General features: G+C 36.0%; 1 protein-coding gene across 1 annotated transcript; it reads left to right on the top strand.

Annotated features, from left to right (window-relative positions):
* The first annotated feature begins 1,122 nt into the window (after positions 1-1,122).
* Positions 1,123-2,136, top strand: LOC132557800 (frizzled and smoothened-like protein O). Its single transcript, XM_060222329.1, has 3 exons — positions 1,123-1,142; positions 1,325-1,410; positions 1,820-2,136. The coding sequence occupies exons 1-3, from the start codon at positions 1,123-1,125 to the stop codon at positions 2,134-2,136; spliced, it is 423 nt and encodes a 140-aa protein (XP_060078312.1).
* The last annotated feature ends 20,071 nt before the right edge of the window (positions 2,137-22,207 follow it).

Below are 22,207 nucleotides of genomic sequence, written 5' to 3'. Positions count from 1 at the left end.
TTCTATCAAATAGAAGAGTTCGAATGTTTTGTGTAAAATGAGGCAGGGACCGCCCAAATGTTTCGAATGAAACGGGGTAGTAATACAAGTTCGAGATAGCGAGGTTCAACTGTACTTGTTTGCAAATATGCGTTCTGTCAAGGTGATCATCTTCTGCTTGTTTGGCGACAGAATGACCTAAATGGCAGATTTCAAATGGAATTTTGGCTAAAATTACGACTTGTCAAATTTGTTTTGAAAAGGGGTATTTTAAAATACATACATGTATATATGTACATATCATCTTCTGCTTGTTTGGCGACAGAATGACCTAAATGGCAGATTTCTCATGGAATCTTGGCTAAAATTACGACTTGTCAAATTGTTTTGAAAAGGGGTATTTTAAAATACATATATATATATATGTACATATTATATGTATATTTTATTTAGTATATTGTGTTTTGTATTACCAGGTTTGTAGAAAATATATGAAAATACTCTCCTTATTCTTTATAACGATGATGAGCGGTAATATAAAGGCGTTATTTTGCGGACAAATTATCGTTCACGACTCCAAGAACTAGGACAGGTTAATTTCTGTAGAAACAATTATCCGGACGGCACGCACAACAAACAGCTTAATACAAACATTTAATCAACGACAATCGACAATCACGTTTTTTCCCTACCAGATACAAATGAATTCCATTCATTATACGCATGCTTAATTCTACCTTGATGTCGTATGCCATACTACTTTAATAAAGGGATGAATTATCTTTCAAGTCGGTTTGGGTCAAAATACGTCCACTTTAGCAAGGCCTTGCTGTCATCTATCTTGTATCCAGGCGGCTTTACGCCATTTCACATCGACTTTGATGTGGATTGTAATTTATGATGTATGACCCGCTAGTTTGTTAAATGTATTTTGACGTGTTGTAATCATGTATTACCTTAATAACAGGCCAGGCGAATTTTTCTGAAGTACATGTTATATGTAAACTCAATGGCATTAAGCTAACAAGGATTGATGGCAATCTCTTCTCACCGTAAATCATTAGTGAAACATTGTGATCCAAAGGTCTTCAGCTTAACGAACATTCTTGATCACTTGTACCCAAATTATCATTTTTGGGCACAATGATAAACAGTATAAAGAGGTAAAACAAACGAAACGCATCTGTCATCGTTGGTATCCCGAATTATTTAATGACAGGTTTCAGGCCGTCATGCTGTTGATTTAGTCAAGTGCACGAAGCTTATTAACGCTCTGTCAGTTTTCAGTTGAAGAGGTCGGCTGTGTTTAAGACAGAGCGGTACATAAACACCTACCATACTGAAGTGGACAGCCGACAGCGTCACATCACATCATGGTGCAAACTTTGTGTGGTTTAGTTCTCGCCCTTGTAGCACTCTCATTTGTAGAAGGTAAGAAAGACCGATAGGTTTGAGCAATATTAATTTCAAGCATACTCACTATCATCTAAATCTTATTTACTTCTTTATCAGGTTTTTTCGGATTTTTCAATTAATCATTTGTCTCATTAGTAAGTTGTTTTTATATGAATTTTCCAAAACCCGTATCTTTTAAACCAAAACGTACTATTTGAGAAATTATGTAAAATATTTTTTTAAATACCGCTTACTAGTTTATTGTACCACGAATTGCCTGCATGCTAACGCATACATATGTCATAATATCATGTATTTTCCAAATATGACAAACATTAATAATAGCTAATTAATTATTAATACTAGGAATGTTTAATTAAAAATGTATCGAAGAATGACTGAACGGTGTGGTGATATAGTCGTTGTGTTTGTATTTATGGTCAAGGTATGGGCAATGCTGAGACGAGACCAGCCCAACAGTCAGGGGTAGGTGGAGCTGAAGGGGCTGGCGGGCTGATGATACCAATGTCAGGATCAGTTGTCCAGCCAACAGCTGCCAGTCGACCCGCTCAGTTACCTCAGACCCAACCATATGATGTTTTCGACTGGTTGTTCAATGACTACAATTACAACGACAACATCGATACTAACGCCGCAGCCAGCAATGGTATGGTCAACAACAACAACAACAACAACAACAACAACAATGCTGTCAACAACATGCTGATGGCCATGATGATGGGGTTTGATTTCGGATTTTGATCGTGTGTATAGCAAATACTATATACAGTAGATTGTGTAACCAAAACTACCTTATCCGTGGTCACTTCTATGTACCGGACACTTTGTGGGAACCATAAACATCAGAAACACTGGGTATTCAACGAATAAAGACGCTCAAACGTGGAGTTTTCCGTCATCCTCATCATTGATGGCGTTTTAAGATAACAGTACATTTTTCTATCCGTCATGGACCAGTAAGGATCACTGTGGAATGTATAGTATAATTACATCGCAATGATTCGTCCAACTTCTTCAATGTTTTTTTTTTATTATTTTTGTAATAAATCGTTTAATAAATAGAAAATGTGTTTATAATCTGTCGGACATTATCTGATGAATGATAGAATCAACCTTATTGGTATCATTCTAAATATTATTATTATTATTACATTCTTCACGGCCCGTCAACGCATAAAAGGTCATTAGGGCCATCAAACGGTAAAACACAAAGCGATCCAAAAGGAAACAACATTAAACAAACCAAAAGGTAAAGACAAATGTTAAAAATCTTAAATGGGTATGTTAACACAAAAGATTAGAATGGTACTTCATAGTCTATTATAAAGACCAACATCTTTCAGGTAATGTAGAATTTTACAAATCTCAACAGTTTCAAAAAGGGATTTTAGACATGTAATGTTACGATAAAAACGTTCTCGATTAGACAGAAGGTCAATGCAGTTCAATAAAGATGTTTAACGGTGAATGGCTCATCACATCCTATGGACCAAGGATATCATTCTAAATAAGCAATATGATTAAATACATTATTTTAAATGTCTATATGAAAATATCGGTGAAAATATCGAACACATGTATACAACATCTTGTTACAAATCTTCGTCGTAAAATTCGTTGCAGATCAGATGTAGATAGTGTGTGGGTGGGATGGTGGTGGTGGTGGTGTGTGTGTGTGTGCACAAGTGGGGTAACTTTTTTGAACATGCCAAAACAGTATACCCAGGACACGGTATTGTTTATTTAGTGAATATAAAAGGTTCAAAATAGTTTAAGAAACAACTTTTAAGATGTGTAGATTACACACATAAGGGCGAAACAGTAGGCGACCGGAATCTGTAATCACACAGTTTCTCTGTTGTTTATCTAGGGGGGATAATCACCAAATGCTATGATAAAATTTCAGTTTTATTTCATCTTGATGTTTATCACCAATCATTAATTCAAACATTAACAGTACGAAGGCCCCTTTTCCTGAAGATAACTGTATGTAGCCGTGTGCTGTTGTTTCTTCTCTTTAGAAATAAAGAAAAGAGAACAGCCTACTTTTGATGTCTTACATAAATAGTGTTCAAGATACGAAGGTTGATTTCATTTTAATGTATATACATGTAAGAACACGAACTCGACTGAAACGCATTTCGTGAAAAATATGTCCGAATCAAAACAATATACGTAGGACGAAATAATAAAAATGATCGAGTTTCTGGTTGAAAACATTTTCGTCGAGTGTGGTGGTTGGATCTTTTAGTTCACCTGTTGGAACAAATTGTGTCCCTCTGTTCATGCGAGGCTGAAATGGTCACCAAGGAATTGTAAAGTTATTACATTTCACTCTCAGATATATGGATAACGTCTTGTTTTTGAACATTAAGAAATGCATTAACCATGTCCGTCGTATATACACCCACGAGAATGGGAAATCGAGGACACAACAGTCTCTTCTACAGAAGTCACTTATCTACATCTCGATCCAGGAAGTCCTACATCGGAATTGGAAACACTAACGGAGAAGTTTGGCGATTTTGGCAGAATAGCTGACATGATATGAAACCAATTTTGATTTCATTATCTCTCCAATGGCACCCCCAGGTACACCCAACACGTTATGTCAAGTTATTTTATAACGACGCTTTCAATTTTAACATTTATTATTTCCAGTGTAACTTTAACTGGTGAGTTTACTGCTTACAAAGACAATATGTCTTTAAATATTTTCTGTCATGAATCTATCACACATGTACAGCGTACATCATAAGCATGTTTCTAAGTTTGTCTTTATCAACGGAAAATGGATGTACTCTTTTTCTTTTTCTCTGTCCCTCTCTGTCCCTCCCCCCTCTTTCTCTCGAACTCTCTCCCTCCCTCCCTCCTCTGTCCCTCTCTGTCCCCCCTCTCTCTCTCGCTCTCCCTCCCCCTCTCTCTCTCCCTCCCTCTCTGTCTCTGTCTTTCTCTCTGTCCCTCTCTGCCCCCTCTCTCTCTCGCTCTCCCTCCCTCCCTCTCTGTCTCTGTCTTTCTCTCTGTCCCTCTCTGTCCCCCCCCCTCCCTCTCGCTCTCCCTCCCTCCCTCTCTGTCTCTGTCTTTCTCTCTGTCCCTCTCTGTCCCCCTCTCTCTTGCTCTCCCTCCCTCTCTGTCTCTGTCTTTCTCTCTGTCCCTCTCTGTCCCCCCCCTCTCTCTCGCTCTCTCTCCCTCCCTCCTCTGTCCCTCTATGTCCCCCCTCTCTCCCTCCCCCTTTCTCTCTCGCTCTCCCTCCCTCCCTCTCTGTCTCTGTCTTTCTCTCTGTCCCTCTCTGTCCCCCTATCTCTCTCGCTCTCCCTCCCTCCCTCTCTGTCTCTGTCTTTTTCTCTGTCACTCTCTGTCCCTCCCTCTCTCTCTCTCTCCCTCTCTCTCTCTGTCTCTCTCTGTGTCCCTCTCTGTCCCCCCTCTCTCTCTCGCTCTCTCTCCCTCCCTCTCTGTCTCTGTTTTTCTCTCTTTCCCTCCCACTCTCTATTTCTTTCTCTCTCTTTCCTCCTGTCCCTCATTATCTCTCTCTTTCTCTCTGTCCCTCCCCCACTCTATCTCTTTCTGTCTGTCTCTTTCTTTCTCCCTGTCCTTTTCTCTCTGTTTCTCTCTATGTCTCTCTCTTTCTCTCTCCTCCTGTCTGTCTGTCTGTCTGTCTGTCTGTCTGTCTGCCTGCCTGTCTGCCTGTCTGTCTGTCTGTCTGTCTGTCTGTCTGTCTGTCTGTCTGTCTGTCTGTCTGTCTGTCTGTCTGTCTGTCTGTCTCTCTCATTATCAAATATTGTCATTATACATTATTGTTGAGCTTTGTTGTGTTGTCACCGGTTGGCCATTTTCTTAAGCAGACTGATTTATATATTTTTTTACTCCTTTTTTGTCTGAATTCTTTTCTTCATATTGATACTTTATCCTTGACACAGAAATGAAATAAAATATGATTAAACTTAAAGGGATGTAAATGAAAACAAAAAAATAATGTTTTTTCATGAAGATAAAAGTTAAACGAGAAACCTTATTTCTCTCTGTCATGTACGGTTGATTTACACAGGGAATACAGACAGCTGCTCTGGTTACCTACTACACACATTTATACTCCTATATTTCATATCGTAGATAATATCCGTAAACTTCCAACATACAAGTCCAAATGATAAATTGTTATATCCGTTTACATATTCCAACTTGGTGTGACCTGACCTCGCTGGAAGGGAGGTAGGATACTTTGTAACCAGTGACACCTAGAGAGATAGTCCTCACTTCACTCCTGTTATACTGGACGTGTTGTCATTTTCTTGATGGGACAAAAATGTGCTGGCGTTGACCCCGCTAGTCGCTGAAACCTTGCGATATTCACCAAACAACTTTCGAAATAGTATCTAATAAAGCTGTATGTTTTAAACTGACAAAATGGGTTAGTTGGTGGTTTTAAGTCCTCATTACTGCAACGCACATTGAAAGATGTTGTCCATAAATGATTTGGCAAGTAATGAACGGTGATCAGTCAAAGATTCTAAAATAGGACAATGAATAAATATATGATACAACCCACCCAACTTCCTATTACCGGACTGGTGACATTTAACTGTCCACATCACGCCTTCTCCGAGGGAAAATTAATTACACATGCCATAACATGGAAAATATAGCTCACGGCTATTAAGCCTGTCATATCAAAGTGACCACTATGTTTATGTAGGAATGGACACCTTTTGTAAATGTCCGCACTCTTAAACACAATCGTATTTCATAGCTGACAAATGTGGTCCTAACGAAGCTGTGGAGGTTTGTCTTCTCAAACACTGATAGAAACACGAAATAATTGAGGCAACAGACAACAAACTTGTTAATGTTTGTTCTAAAAATAGCAGAAATAGATTTTAAAAGGGTGAATTCTCTCAACTAGAAGTATTAATACATTAATTGATACAAGAATAACACAGATAGAGTTTTATTTGATGGTATAACGTCCTGTGGACAGCTTACGTTGATATAGGAGGGCTTCCTGGTGTATGGGATGCGCATGACAGGCAGGTAATATGGACGTTTCAGGTACGTGCTCCGATATTTTCTGGTATTAAATGTATTCTTTGGATCCTTATTATGTGACATTTGGACAGAACATGCTTAATACCTCTCTAAACATCCTAGAGAAGGGAAATCTAGAGTTATTATGGGAAACAAACGCAAAGGTAAAAACTCATCCACAGGTGTAACTCCACCCGAGAAAGTACACGTTCAACAGATGGCTACATGTACCCCTACTCCTACCCCTATGTCGGCAGTAATTACGGACACTCATGGTTCGCTTTACGGGCAGTGTGGTCAACAGAACATTTCAAGTAATTCAAATGAAAGATATTATGATGTATATACCGGTCAGTACGTATCGACACCAATACCCGGTAATGTACCCGTATCGATCCTTGTAATGTCGCCCAGCACGTGCACTGTGTCTCAGAGTGAGCTGTATACACCAATAAGCCGTGACGGCCCACTACTATACGGACAACACACACGTATGTCCCCTACACAACCTCCTCATCCTTTGCCGCCGCCTCCTCCGTATCCCCCGTCAATGATGCACCTATTGAATGACCTACAGGGAAGACTGGCACAGCTAGACCAAATCCTACCGAAACTGGGCCTACTTGACCAGATAAACGAAAAAATGAACAGTTTTGAAATTTGTATCAGGAAACTTCAAAATGAAATAACTGAAGTAAAACAAATTGCGGAGCAAAACAAAAGTATTAACATCAAGCAAGAGGACCACCATCATAATTTAGAAGCACGTGTCTCTAACTTAGAGAAAACAAATGAACATCTTATCAAAGAAAATTATGATCTCAATGAAAACTTTCTGAAACTACAAACACATACGATGAAATATAACTTGTTATTCTGGGGAATTCCTGATAATGGCCATGCAGAAAACACCGAAAATACTCTTAAGGACTTCATACGTGATACGCTTGAGGTTGCTGATGCTGGGAATATCCCGTTTGACAATGTGCACCGTCTGAAACCTAGAAATGATGGAAAACCACGTGGTATCATTGCCAAGTTCGGTCATTATAGTGATTTGGAGCGAGTCTTGAAATCGGTACCTGTGAAACTGCGTGATAAACCGGACATTACCGTACAGAGACAATTCCCTCCGGAAATAGCGCGCCGGCGGGGGGCCCTGTACCCGATTATGAGAGAACAGAAACGTCACCACAACAAAGCTGTAATAAACAATGACACGTTATATGTCAATGGGGAACCCTATAGAGGCAATCCTCCCATATATCCGTCAAACGGGGCACCTCCTGATCAGAGGGATCGTATCTAGGACCACGCGACAAGAGGTACGTCAGTACCGGACCTGAAAGTTACCTTCTTCAATGTATGTGGCCTAAGATCCAAACTTCTTCTACCTGAATTTAATGACATCATAACGTCACATGACGTCACTGTGTTAGTCGAAACAAAGACTGACGATTTTGACATTATCGATTTACCACCAGGGTATGACTACGTAATCAAGAACAGGTCAAAGGTCAAAAATAAGTCGGGAGGAATAATCATTATCTATAAAGACAAGTATAAGTCATTACTAATATTTCCCCAAACGTTATCTGAGTTTGTTCAGTGGGTAGAGATACGGGTATGTCGTAATTCTCCCGCCTTACTGCTAGGCTGTATTTATATCCCACCGGAAGCATCCAAATATGCCTCTGATGAAGCATTTTCAGAAATTCAAGATGAAATGATTAGTTTGATGAAGAATGATACAAAGATTATGCTTGTAGGTGATTTTAATGCCAGGACAAATTGTTATGATGATTATGTTGTACCAGATGATAATCTGGCGGAATTGATGAATTTAATAGATACTGATGAGTTATATAATGAACTATATGACTATAAGGTACTTTCTCACCTAGGGGTCCCATTGCAAAGGGCCAGCCAGGATATAGCAAGGCCAAATACATATGGCCTTAAGTTGTTAGAATTCTGTAAAAAATAGTAATCTATATATCACCAATGGCAGAGTTGGTAATGACAGACATATCGGAAAGAATACGTGTAAAAATGTAAGTCTCGTTGACTATTTGATTGTATCTTCAAATGTTTTCTCCTTCTTGAGTCACTTTGATGTACTTGACTTTACCCTTTAATTTCAGACGTACATAACAGAATAATATTTTCTATAAATATGTCTGAAAATGTTACAGAGAAACCACTTGTGATTACTGAGAAAACTGGAAAATGGGTGAACGATAAAAAGGGTGATTTTATAGCGGATCTTAGATCTGATAACGAAGGGAAGCTACAAGCGATAAACACGATCATTGATGCTATGTTAGATTCAGATATTGAAATCTCCAAACAAGATGTAAATGATGTGGTAAATGATATTGCTAATCTGTTTGCGAAAATTTCAAGGGTCGTCCTTGGAACCCAAAAGGTCAAGAGTAAAACTATTGTTAGCAGTAATAATATTAAAGACAAACCGTGGTTTACCCGTGATTGTGCTAGTAAGCGTAAAGAGTTTCACGAAGCAAAGAAAACTTACAGGAATTTGAAAAATAATGTGAACCGAAAAAAATTACGTAAAAAGAGTAGAGAATATAGAAAGTCGTTAAACAATAATTATAAAAAAATTCAAAAGGGAATTGAAGATGAGATGAGAAATGCTTCCAAGTTCGACCCAAAACTATACTGGAACATTTTAAATAAAGTTGATAATAGGAAAAAAAAGACAAAAAATTGATTTGTCGATCGATGAGCTATACGCATATTTTAAAAAGTTAAATAGTGATAACGACAAAGATGAGGAATTTATTATTCCAGACATGAGGGGAAGTTTATACGACGATATACTAAATAGTAGAATTACCTACAGCTGTAAAAAAATAAAGTAATAACAAGGCAAGTGGCAGTGATAACATAATTAACGAATATATAAAGAGTTCTATTGATATCATGTTACCTACTTATGTAAACCTTTTTAACATCATATTAGACACTGGAATAATACCAGAAAGCTGGAACACCGGAATAATTATCCCAATATATAAAAATAAGGGATACAAGAATGACTTAAATAATTACAGGGCGATAACGCTAGTATCTTGTCTTGGAAAAGTCTTTACATCAGTACTAAATACTAGGTTATACGAATTATCTGACCAGATCGGCCTCATTAGTAATGCCCAGGCAAGTTTTAGAAAAGGGCATTCAACAACTGATAACATATTTATCTTACATCTACTTATATCATTATACTTATCGTCTGGAAAAAAATTGTATTGTGCATTTATTGACTTTAAGAAAGCATTCGACTCAATATGGCGTGTAGGATTGTGGAGGAAATTGCTTAAAAATAACATTACTGGTAATACTTAAAGTGTTATATGATTTATATTCAAACACGAAATCTTGTGTTAGAAATGGTAGTGATATATCACAGATGTTTGCTTCTAATGTCGGATTGAAACAAGGAGAAAATTGTTCACCATTTTTGTTTGCCCTGTATCTTAATGATTTGGAGGATTTTTTATCAAAAAAAAATGTCGACTATTTGTTGAAACTAAATGAATTATGTTGGGATAATATTGGTGTTTTTATAAAATTGTTTGTTATTTTATATGCTGATGATACGGTGTTAATATCTGAAACACCAGAGGGTCTGCAAGCTATGTTAAATCATTTCCAACAGTACTGCCAAAATTGGAAATTAGGAGTGAACACCGAGAAAACTAAAATTGTCATTTTTTCTAAAAGAAAGAATAAATCTAGAAATAGTTTTTTACTTTACAATAACGAACTTGATATACAAAGCTCGTTCCCCTACCTAGGAGTTCTTTTTAATTACAATGGTAGTTTTGCCGCGGCAAAAAAACACTTGTCTGAGCAAGCTCGAAAAGCCCTGTTTGTAGTATACCGAAAAATAAGAAATATTGATTTACCGCTTGATTTGAAATTGAAATTATTTGATGCATTGGTATCCCCGATTTTATTATATTCAAGTGAAATATGGGGATATGAGAACTGTTATCTTATTGAAAAGATACATTTACAATTTTGTAAGAGAATTTTGGGGTTGAAGAAAAGTACAACCAATTTTATGGTCTACGGAGAAATCGGAAGATACCCTATTACTATAGATATTAAATTAAGAATGGTTAAATATTGGTACTCACTAATCCTGAATGAGAATAAATTATCAAGTTGCATGTATAAATTGATGTATTCACTCAACGAAACAGGCCAAATAGAATTCAAATGGATAAACTGCATCAAAAATATTTTAAACAGTGTTGGATTAGGTCATGTATGGATGTTTCAGAAAACTTGTTTACCACATATCAATTTTTTTAAAAATGAAGTTGCTCAGAGGCTGAAGGACCAGTTTGTCCAATCTTGGTTTGACGAAATGGAAAAATCGTCCAGAGGACAAGTATATATTATTTTCAAAAATAAATTTGGTATTGAAGACTATTTATTACGGTTGAATAAAAAAAGATGCAGAATTTATCTGTAAATTCAGAACAGCAAATGTTAAATTACCGGTAGAATTAGGTAGATGGAGAGGGATACAACATCTTGATCGAGTATGTCCCATGTGTAATAATGGTATAGGAGATGAGTTTCATTTTTTTTATTTTTGTGTAATAATGATGAAGTAAAACAGCTAAGACTGAAGTATATCCCGGGATACTACTGTAAATATCCTAACCGATACAAAATGAAAGGGATGTTCACAGTCTTTAATAAAAAGTTATTGATGAATGTAAGCATGTTTATCCAACGATTGTCATACATTTTATAATGCGACTGCGTTAATTGTTAGCATTGATTGTACTAGATATTAAAATGTTTGAGCTGCTTACAATGTATGTTTTCGGAAAATCAACAAATATATAACATGTTTATAACTATGGCTGCCTGTCATGTACTAAAAACGTTTCAATATGTATGACCTCTTGTCACACATTGTTGTTGTCTGAGAGAAATAAAAATCTTGAAATCTTGAAAAATCTTGGATATGAGTACACGTGTTGAATGCGTTTGTTTTCGGTGGGCTGTTTTTTTTTTTTTTTTTTTTGTGGAACACGTTTTGTGTGCTAGTGTGTAACTAAATTCGACTTAATGTGTAATCACACTGCATTAAACTGCATAATGTCTCAAGGAGTATACCTACTCGGTTACATTATACTTACAACGGACAAAAAACTGTTGTAATTTTATCACATTTAAGTATACTGCTGAAGGTATGTACATTATCCCAACGAGAGAGAGAGAGAGAGAGAGAGAGAGAGAGAGAGAGAGAGAGAGAGAGAGAGAGAGAGAGGGAGGGTGAGAGAGAGAGAGAGAGAGAGAGAGAGAGAGAGAGAGAGAGAGAGAGAGAGAGAGAGAGAGAGAGAGAGAGAGAGAGAGAGAGAGAGAGAGAGAGAGAGAGAGAGAGAGAGAGTCACATTCAATCAAATCCCTAAATCCCTATTTTACTTGTTTTGCAATTAAGAGATATCATCATCTTTGCTTCATTTCTGATCGCCATATATGAGTAAATCTTATTCAATTCTCAAAGAGAGAGTGTAACTGTCTTATTAATAGATTTCGATTATGAATGTATAGGGGGACAAACACAAAAATAGTAATAAAAGTCTTCACATGGGTTGTTGCATCTACATTCAGCTGTATTACGGTTTGCTCTAAAAATGCGTAATCAAAAGTTGTTGCATCTACATTCAGCTGTATTACGGTTTGCTCTAAAAATGCGTAATCAAGGGATCTGGCAGGATTTCTCAAACGGAAATGAAGTATGTTTAAATTACGTAAATCCCATACATAAAAACCTTTGTCATGTATTATTTCTGTCTTACTGATAATTAATTTAAATGTATTGAGATAATGAGGGTTCCTTATAGAAATATTTCTGTCATACCACTTTTTTGTTGTTGATGAGAAAAAGATTTTCGCACGCTTCAGAGATAACCTGAAGTTCTAGTGATTGGAAACCACGTGGGAATTCAAAGATTTATGTTAAGATTAAATTTCACATCTCAAACAATCAACAATTTGATTGTTTCATTATTTTTTATGATCTCTAACGAAACAAAATAGAAACATTGCCGTGAAAGTTTCGATATTATGTATTTTCACTTTTCAATTAAAAAGATGTCAATTGAGTGTTCGATCCAAGCACCTTTGGAGTTGAGTGCGGAGAGCTTACCACTGAACTATCGTTACATTACACATGATGGAGTGAAAATTTAGAAATCTTATTAAGTATTTAGTTTACTCCATCTATTGAACACATTTTGTATTTGTGTTTCTGTGGAATGGAAAGCTTGTGTCATGAAAAACAAAGATGACAAAGATGTGATCAGTACATTAATGACTGATTATGCTACAATGCGAAAAATTCAAATATCTCCATATCAACAAGCTCTGCATCCTACTCTTACATTCAAAATTACCCAAATAATATACATTACACAAGTCTGATCTTTTATTGAGGAAACAAAGTATCTATTCGCAAGTTTTTGTTTTGTAAGTGTACGTTAAATGCCGTACGACATATAATCTGTTTTACACTGCAAGATGACGCCTGCTTTATGTGTTTCACATTTTCTATGAATAATGTATAATGCAAAAGCTCATCTTGGAATCAAACAATGATTACTGGTTAGTCATAAATCATTCAATGAAACAAAAACAAGTTCATTGTAACAGTTTACTGCGTTGCGATGATAAAACCTTGAAAAAAAGTGAAAAGGTAAAAGTGAAGTCCACTTTTCTCGATATTCCAATCATCAGCAAATTAAGATTTATCTAGCCCGTGTTGATTACTTACATAATAAGTAGATCTTGATCAAGCGTAAATCGAAAATATCGGGAAAATCCAATTTGCATATTTAAATAACTCATTTAAATATGTTGTCAAATTTGGACATAGTGACGTTTAAAATCCCCATTCTTTAAAAGCAAAGACACGCCCACCATTCTCCCTTTGGTGCATTTCTTATATTGGTGTCATGACGTCGACTATGTAGTTTTAAAGTCATTTGCATACATGGTGCTGTTTCACTTAAAATTCAATGCAACGAATAAAATCAACCTGTTAGGAGGTATTCATGTTTAAAATAACCAACTACGTAGAAACATTTTTGCGAAAAAACTGAAATATGGTGAGGTTTTGAAGCTATTATGCTCTGGCGTTGCGGATCTCTATCTCATACGTTACCTATCCCGTGATATCTAATGTTAGCATGTAAAAATAATGAAATAAAATCAGTTAAAGGGAGGTGAAGACCGAAATTCATTACCACAATTTACAAAGTACAGCGCCCGACATAGGTTCACTGTCTGATTTCATTGGTATTCTGAAATGAGTGCATTTGAAATTTAAACACGTCTTCAAAAAGAAGTCAAGTGTGATTTTCCTGTCAAGCATGGGTTGTCACATGAACAAAGCTCCCTAAAAGAGTGTTCCGCTTGTGCCCATTCCTAATCGCTTCTATAAATGCGAGGTGACATGTGCGGAACGGTATACTGAGGTTTTGTACACTGTAACGGTTTCTTGTGAGCCCACGTTCACTGTGTTTTTATTTCATGGTATTTATGTGTGGATTTCCGTTATTGTCTGTGCAAAAAGTTTATCTATATAAGGATGTGAGATTACAACAGTTTCTGTCTTTAATTCGTTCATTTAACTCTTTATCATTTGTTGTAAATTGCATCCTGTCGATGTCAAGGTTATATAAATCAGATTGATCTATATAGACATGTTTGATATAACCTCGAGAAATAGTTGATCATGACAGGTTCTTGTTTTCAGCTGATACAAATAGACTTCTCGAACAGTGGAAGAAAGTCGGTATTTTTCGAACAAAATATAATAATGCAATTTATATCAAATGATATCTTATGTGGAGCGAGAGAGAGAGAGAGAGGGGGGGGGGAGAGGGAGAGAGAGAGAGAGAGAGGGGGGGGGGGGGGGGGGGGCACACTGATTCTACATTTCTCTAAATGTCCTTGAACTGTTTGTGTGAGACAAAAGACCATGTTGATATTATTATATTTAATGTCTGATTACTATGATAACTTTTCGGGATTTTACAACAAGATAAAACAGAAAAGCTGTGAATTATGTCAGAGACTTTTACCGGAGGGATGTTGCCCTTAACTCCTGAAATCTTACAATTAACAGCAAACGTGTCAACGATTTGATAATACTACTATGATTGTCCCGCGTACGTGTTTGTGCGTGCGTGGGAATAGAATGCGGAACAATGTGTTTCCAAAACTATTAGATGTATTTAAAATCAGCACGTAATATTACAGAGACATCCATTTTCAATCCGGATTTACATTCGGTATCCGGATAGACATTCTAATCCGTACTACCACCAACAAATAGGATCTAAAAACCAGACATCTTCCTATCTTTAACTTATCGTCTTGTTGACGTTGTTCGTTCTGTCGTCTATGTATCGATAAATCAAATTTTATTTCTTTACAAAATAGTGTAATTACTCAATCAGCACGAGATATATAAATTCAAGGTTTTAGTTCCAAACTTTATTTCTCTCACTGCAGTACAAATATCTGTTCAAATTTGTTTTTAATTCCACCCAAACGGACCGATTCTGATCCTTGTAGTCAGAAATGTCTACCATGATGTCTGTTCAGCTTTATGTACATTTTATGTAAGATAAAGGCTATTTTTAACTGTCCGCTCTAGATAATTGTGCAAAACAAGATTGTTGAAATCTTGTATTTAACACAATAACTATATTTGTCTCAAGCATTCGCCTTCATGTCGATCACCGTTTAAATCATCATTAGTCTGTGACATGCAGATATCCTAAATGTTTGTGAATTTCGATTTTGTTAAGCTAACCGATATTTTTGAGTCGTGTGCCAAGTTAATTTAGCAATGTGTTTGACGAGTGTAAATAGCTTTTCTGTTGATTGTACTTTTGTAATCCTTGGTGTTGAAACGTTCAAACTAATACCGCGAATCGCTTAGTGGTGTTTCATCATTGACGACATTGGGCGTTTAATCTCCCAAGCCCCATGATTCTACTACACTTCATAAACACTGTTCCAGTCATACAATTAGCCACCTGTTCCCAGCTATTACAGTTGACAAGAAACTTTTACTGGCACATCTCGTTAGTAATTTTGCAACTTCAATCAGGTGGAAACTCCTTAATCGTCAGTCGCTAGTTGTCAACACAAGTTTTTAGATTCGTTTTTATGGATATCATTGAAAAAAAAGTAAAATTAATATCATTCTAGAGAGCAATAGTATACCTGTAATAAGTGAATTTTGTGAAGTTGAAATTCAAATCAAATAGAAATGAATTCAAATCTCCTTACTTAGGATTTAGGTTATAACATTAACACACAGGAGTTGGTTATAACAATAACAAACAGGAGTTGGTTATAACAATAACACATAGAAGTTGGTTATAACAATAACACACAGGAGTTGAGTTGGTTATAACAAAAACACACGAGAGTTAGTTATAACAATAACACACAGGAGTTGGTTATAAAAATAACACATAGAAGTTGGTTATAACAATAACAAGCAGGAGTTGGTTATAACAATAACACAAAGGAGTTGGTTATAACAATAACACACAGGAGTTGGTTATAACGATAACAAACAGGAGTTGGTTATGACAATTAGAAACAGAAGTTGGTTATAACAATAACATATAGGAGTTGGTTATAACAATAACACACAGGAGTTGGTTATAACAATAACACATATAAATTTGTTATAACAATAACACACAGGAGTTGGTTATAACAATAACACATAGGAGTTGGTTATAACAATAACACACAGGAGTTGGTTATGACAATTAGAAACAGAAGTTGGTTATAACAATAACACAAAGGAGTTGGTTATAACAATAACACATAGGAGTTGGTTATAACGATAACACATAGAAGTTGGTTATAACAATAACAAGCAGGAGTTGGTTATAACAATAACACAAAGGAGTTGGTTATAACAATAACACATAGGAGTTGGTTATAACAATAACACACAGGAGTTGTTTATAAAAATAACAAACAGGAGTTGGTTATAACAATAACACATAGAAGTTGGTTATAACAATAACACACAGGAGTTGGTTATAACAATAACACACAGGAGTTGGTTATAACAATAACACATAGGAGTTGGTTATAACAATAACACACAGGAGTTGGTTATAACAATTAGAAACAGAAGTTGGTTATAACAATAACACACAGGAGTTGGTTATAACAATAACACATAGGAGTTGGTTATAACGATAACACATAGAAGTTGGTTATAACAATAACAAGCAGGAGTTGGTTATAACAATAACACAAAGGAGTTGGTTATAACAATAACACATAGGAGTTGGTTATAACAATAACACACAGGAGTTGGTTATGACAATTACACAACAGAAGTTGGTTATAACAATAACACATAGGAGTTGGTTATAACAATAACACATAGGAGTTGGTTATAACAATAACACATAGAAGTTGGTTATAACAATAACACACAGGAGTTGGTTATAACAATAACACATATAAGTTGGTTATAACAATAACACATAGGAGTTGGTTATAACAATAACACACAGGAGTTGGTTATAACAATAACATATAGAAGTTGGTTATGACAATAACACATAGAAGTTGGTTATAGCAATAACACATAGGAGTTGGTTATAACAATAACGCACAGGAGTTGGTTATAATATTAACACACAGGAGTTGGTTATAACAATAACACACGAGAGTTAGTTATAACAATAACACAAAGGGGCTGGTTATAACAATAACACATAGGAGTTGGTTATAACAATAACACACAGGAGTTGGTTATAATATTAACACACAGGAGTTGGTTATAACAATAACACACGAGAGTTAGTTATAACAATAACACAAAGGGGCTGGTTATAACAATAACACGCAGGAGTTGGTTATAACAATAACACACAGGAGTTGGTTATAACAATAACACACAGGAGTTGGTTATAACAATAACACATAGGAGTAGTCACAACGGACGTATCACACTATTGCAAAAAAGAAAATGCCCTACTCAAGAAGTGGATGGAACTCCATCGAATATCCTACTGTAAAATCAGATGCAAAAGTCCCAAGGTGGACACCCCGCGAACCTCAGTATGCTTACAACGAGTATCAAAATGTAGAACGATAAGCAAGGAAAGGTCAAAACAAAAAAAATTGTTATGTGTCGGTCAAGGATAGAACCCTGAAAGATTGTTGTGTCGGTCAAGGATAGAACCCAAAAAGATTGTTATGTGTCGGTCAAGGATAGAACCCTCAAAGATTGTTGCGTGTCGGTCAAGGATTGAACCCAAAAAGATTGTTGGGTGTCGGTCAAGGATTGAACCCTCAAAGGTTGTTATGTGTCGGTCAAGGATTGAACCCTTAAAGATTGTTATTTGTCGGTCAAGGATAGAACTCAAACAGATTGTTATGTGTCGGTCAAGGATTGAACCCAAAAAAGATTGTTATGTGACGGTCAAGTATAGAACTCAAAGAGATTGTTATGTGTCGGTCAAGGATAGAACCCTCAAAGATTGTTGCGTGTCGGTCAAGGATTAAACCCAAAAAGATTGTTGCGTGTTGGTCAAGGATTGAACCCACAAAGGTTGTTGTGTGTCGGTCAAGGATTGAACCCTCAAAGATTGTTGCGTGTCGGTCAAGGATTGAACCCTCAAAGATTGTTATGTGTCGGTCAAGTATAGAACTCAAAGAGATTGTTATATGTCGGTCAAGGATTGGACCCACAAAGGTTGTTATGTGTCGGTCAAGGATTGGACCCACAAAGATTGTTATGTGACGGTCAAGTATAGAACTCAAAGAGATTGTTATGTGTCGGTCAAGGATTGGACCCACAAAGGTTGTTATGTGTCGGTCAAGGATTGGACCCACAAAGATTGTTATGTGACGGTCAAGTATAGAACTCAAAGAGATTGTTATGTGTCGGTCAAGGATTGGACCCACAAAGGTTGTTATGTGTCGGTCAAGGATTGAACCCAAAAAAGATTGTTATGTGACGGTCAAGTATAGAACTCAAAGAGATTGTTATGTGTCGGTCAAGGATTGGACCCACAAAGGTTGTTATGTGTCGGTCAAGGATAGAGCCCAAAGCCTTCCTCATCGGGATTAACTTACAAGTAAAGAGAAGTACAATCTACAGGACAGACTAGTAAATGAGATAAATAGTCTGTGTAAAAGGTCAGACAAGGACTTGGATATTACCAATTTACAGGACAAACTCAATTGTTTTGACATTAGTGTGTACGTTTCATTGATTTAGATCACGATGAACAGCTTGTGGTCTTGTTATAACAGTGTGGGATGTCAGTTTGATCTTATCGAGCATTGAGGAACACCTGCTTTAAATTGCAAGCAACAGCGACACACTGTTTAATCACTTGTCCAAACAAGAAATGATCTGTAAACAGATTTCCGACATCAGATGTCTGTTATAATTTCCTTAAACAACAGAAAAAATTACATTTTTTTAACAACACCAATTAATCCATCTTAACTATAATTAACGAAGATATTTATTCCACAAAGAAAACCTCTTGCAGGAAGTTATTTACTCATTGAACAAGAGAATATCAACATCATATTAAATTTTGCGATAAGAGTTAAAATCCCATTAACCGAGGCCGACATATTAACATATTTGACATTTTTAGCAAGCCACGGGATACTTATACAGTTCCAACATGCAAATATACCAATGAGAAAACTAGACAGGACAGTCAACAAATCTTCAAAATCTTGATATTTGTCACGCTTATCTTGATATTCGTCACGCTTATCTCGATATTCGTCACGCTTATCTTGATATTCGTCACGCTATCTTGATATTCGTCACGCTTATCTTGATATTCGTCACGCTTATCTCGATATTCGTCACGCTTATCTCGATATTCGTCACGTTTATCTCGATATTCGTCAAGCTTTTACAGTTAATGTTTTAAAATGTCAGAAGTCTTCTGTATGGCCCGATATTCTCTACATATTCAACCACTTTTAAAATCTCAAACAACAGGTGTTACAGTTTGTCCCAATGAAACCACCATACATTTGATATTTTTTATCAAAATATCTCCCCATCTAGAATCTGACTTTTCTCTCGATCTCTTTGGAATTTCCTCAGTTGCTTTGTACATTTAAGATTTCGACCCTTAGTATCGCTAACCAGTCCTAGATCGATAGTTATATAATACAGATTGTTTCATTGTTTGGTTTTACTGAATTCTAAATTTGTATCGAAAGGTGCTGTTCACTTGTGAGTCTTTTGTACAGTCGCTAAAGAGTTTGCTAATTTTAACTAGCTGACAAAAATCTGAATGTATATTCATTTAGGTTTCTAACACTTTGTGACAGGTGAAAAAGCACCTACAGGACACTGCATTATAAAGCGTATTGGAGAATGTTCTAAATGTGAGCACCCGGCAACGTCGCGAAATTAGTTTATGTTTTCGGCTAATTAGCCACTAAAATAAAAGGAGCAGGTACATTGCAATTTCCATGTATAAGCAAACGAATAGTTGGAAAAAAATGTGTGTTAACTGCTGAACAGACGAAGAAGCAAAATATAACACTTAATAGGAACTGACATTTTTCGTTATCGTTTAAAGCATACCATTTTCCAGAAAACACCAAAAATAGTACAGGATAGCTGAAGAGTTGTAATTATCTAAGAAACTTGGAAAAATTCTAACTAATAATTGGAATAGCATGGTGGTGTGCTAATGATTACTGCCGTTGGTGAATAATGTCTATGTAATGTAAAAGGCCAACACGCATGCTCGAAATCTAGACATTTACATCACATGTGTTTAAACTGTTTTACTACTTTTCGATAAAAGTTTCATTAATTTGACTAAAATCATCACATTTTATATTGCTTACATCATCGATTAGGATAAGTAAGATATCTTATCTTATATGCTGATCAGGGAACATTAAAAAGATTTGAAGAATCTACATTGGTCTCATCGAACGAAAGCATCCCTTATATTGTCAGGTGATGTCCTTTCGGAAGTACGTTTGTAGCCAAGTGGCGTCATCGCTTTACCGATGTTGTCATTCATTCAATAACAAATGAAAGACACAATTATTAATTATATATGATGAAATTACTAAGCATTTGGATAAAGGTAAAGAAGCAAGAATGATATTCTGTGACATAAGCAAAGCGTTCGAAAGAGTTTGGCATGATGGGTTAATTTTTAAACTGAAAAAGTATGGCATTAGTAATAACATGTTAAAGTGGTTTTCATCTTATTCAACTAACAGGAGACAGAGAGTGGTCTTGGATGGATACAAGTCCAACTGGAAAACATTACAGGCTGGGGTCCCTCAAGGTTCAGTTCTTGGTCCTTATCTGTTTTTGTTATATATTAATGATATTGGTGATGATTTATTATCTATGTGAAATTATTTGCTGACGACACATCTTTATATGTCTTAATTGAGGGCGATAGGCAAGATGCGGCTAATATACTCAATAATGATCTTCAAAAAATTTCTAGGTGGGCCAATAGATGGGGTGTTATTTTTAATCCTGACAAGACAGAATCCCTACTTTTTTCAAAGAGAGTTGATTTTGAGATGTTGCATCCAAATCTGTACTTTAATGATTCAGTTATTAAAAATGTTACCTTCCATAGGCACCTTGGTCTAACTTTTAATAGTCATGCTAATTGGTCAAACCACATAAACTCTATCTATGAGAAAGCTTATAAACGAATAAATGTACTTAGAATGTTAAAGTATAAAATTGACAGAAAGTCACTTGAATTAATATATATTACATTTATTCGTCCTGTTTTAGAATTTGCTGATATTGTTTGGGCTAATTGCACAGAAAGGGAATGCAACATCTTAGAATCAATTCAACTAGAGGCAATTCACATTATTACTGGCCTAAGACGGGGCACCAGTCATGCAATTCTATATAATGAGTCTGGATTAATATCCTTAGCTAAAAGAAGACACTTACATCAAAATATCCATTTTTTAAAGATTTTAAATAACAGATGCCCTCCTCATGTATTTGATTCTATCCAATCTTTTATAAACAATAATACTGCTCCTTATCCACTTCGACACAATAGATTGTTTGATGTGCCCCATACAAGAACTTGTCAATATAGCACTAGCTTCTTTCCAAAACTCATGAATGAATGGAATGGCCCATCTTGTCTGTATCCCTCATTAACTTCTATTTATGCGATGATAAAAAAAAACTGTTTTTTTATCACAGCAAGCTATCATTCCTCCTTTCCACTTTAATGATACTTTCAAATATAAAGAACAAAGAAAAGCTAACATAATTTTATGTCAACTAAGAAACTCTGCAAGTAATCTGAATTTTGATTTATTCAATTCCCACCTAAAAGATAACCCTGCCTGTAACTGTGGCCACCCAGTTGAAGATTGTACCCACTTCTTTTTCCACTGTCCCTTCTTTACTAACCAGGGACAACTCCTCTTTAATTCCCTTTCTGACCTTAGTGATTCTATACCTCCTACAATTGATACATTTCTTAAAGGTTCTCCTATACTTGATGCAAACATGAATAAATTCATTCTTGATATAGTTCAGAGATTCATAACTGACACTGGTCGCCTGTTTTAGCAAATGTACATTCCATTCTATACTCCTATCTTTTCTATCTTTCATTTGTATTTGATGTCTCAAGTGTGGGTCCGCCTGTCCATTTTAGGGACTCAGCTCAGGATTGTGTGCAAA

Source organism: Ylistrum balloti, unplaced genomic scaffold (assembly GCF_031769215.1).
Source record: "Ylistrum balloti isolate Yb309-2 unplaced genomic scaffold, AGI_CSIRO_Ybal_v1 Utg370728, whole genome shotgun sequence".
Classification (NCBI taxonomy): Eukaryota; Metazoa; Mollusca; class Bivalvia; order Pectinida; family Pectinidae; genus Ylistrum; species Ylistrum balloti.
This window is presented reverse-complemented; position numbering and strand designations above follow the sequence as displayed.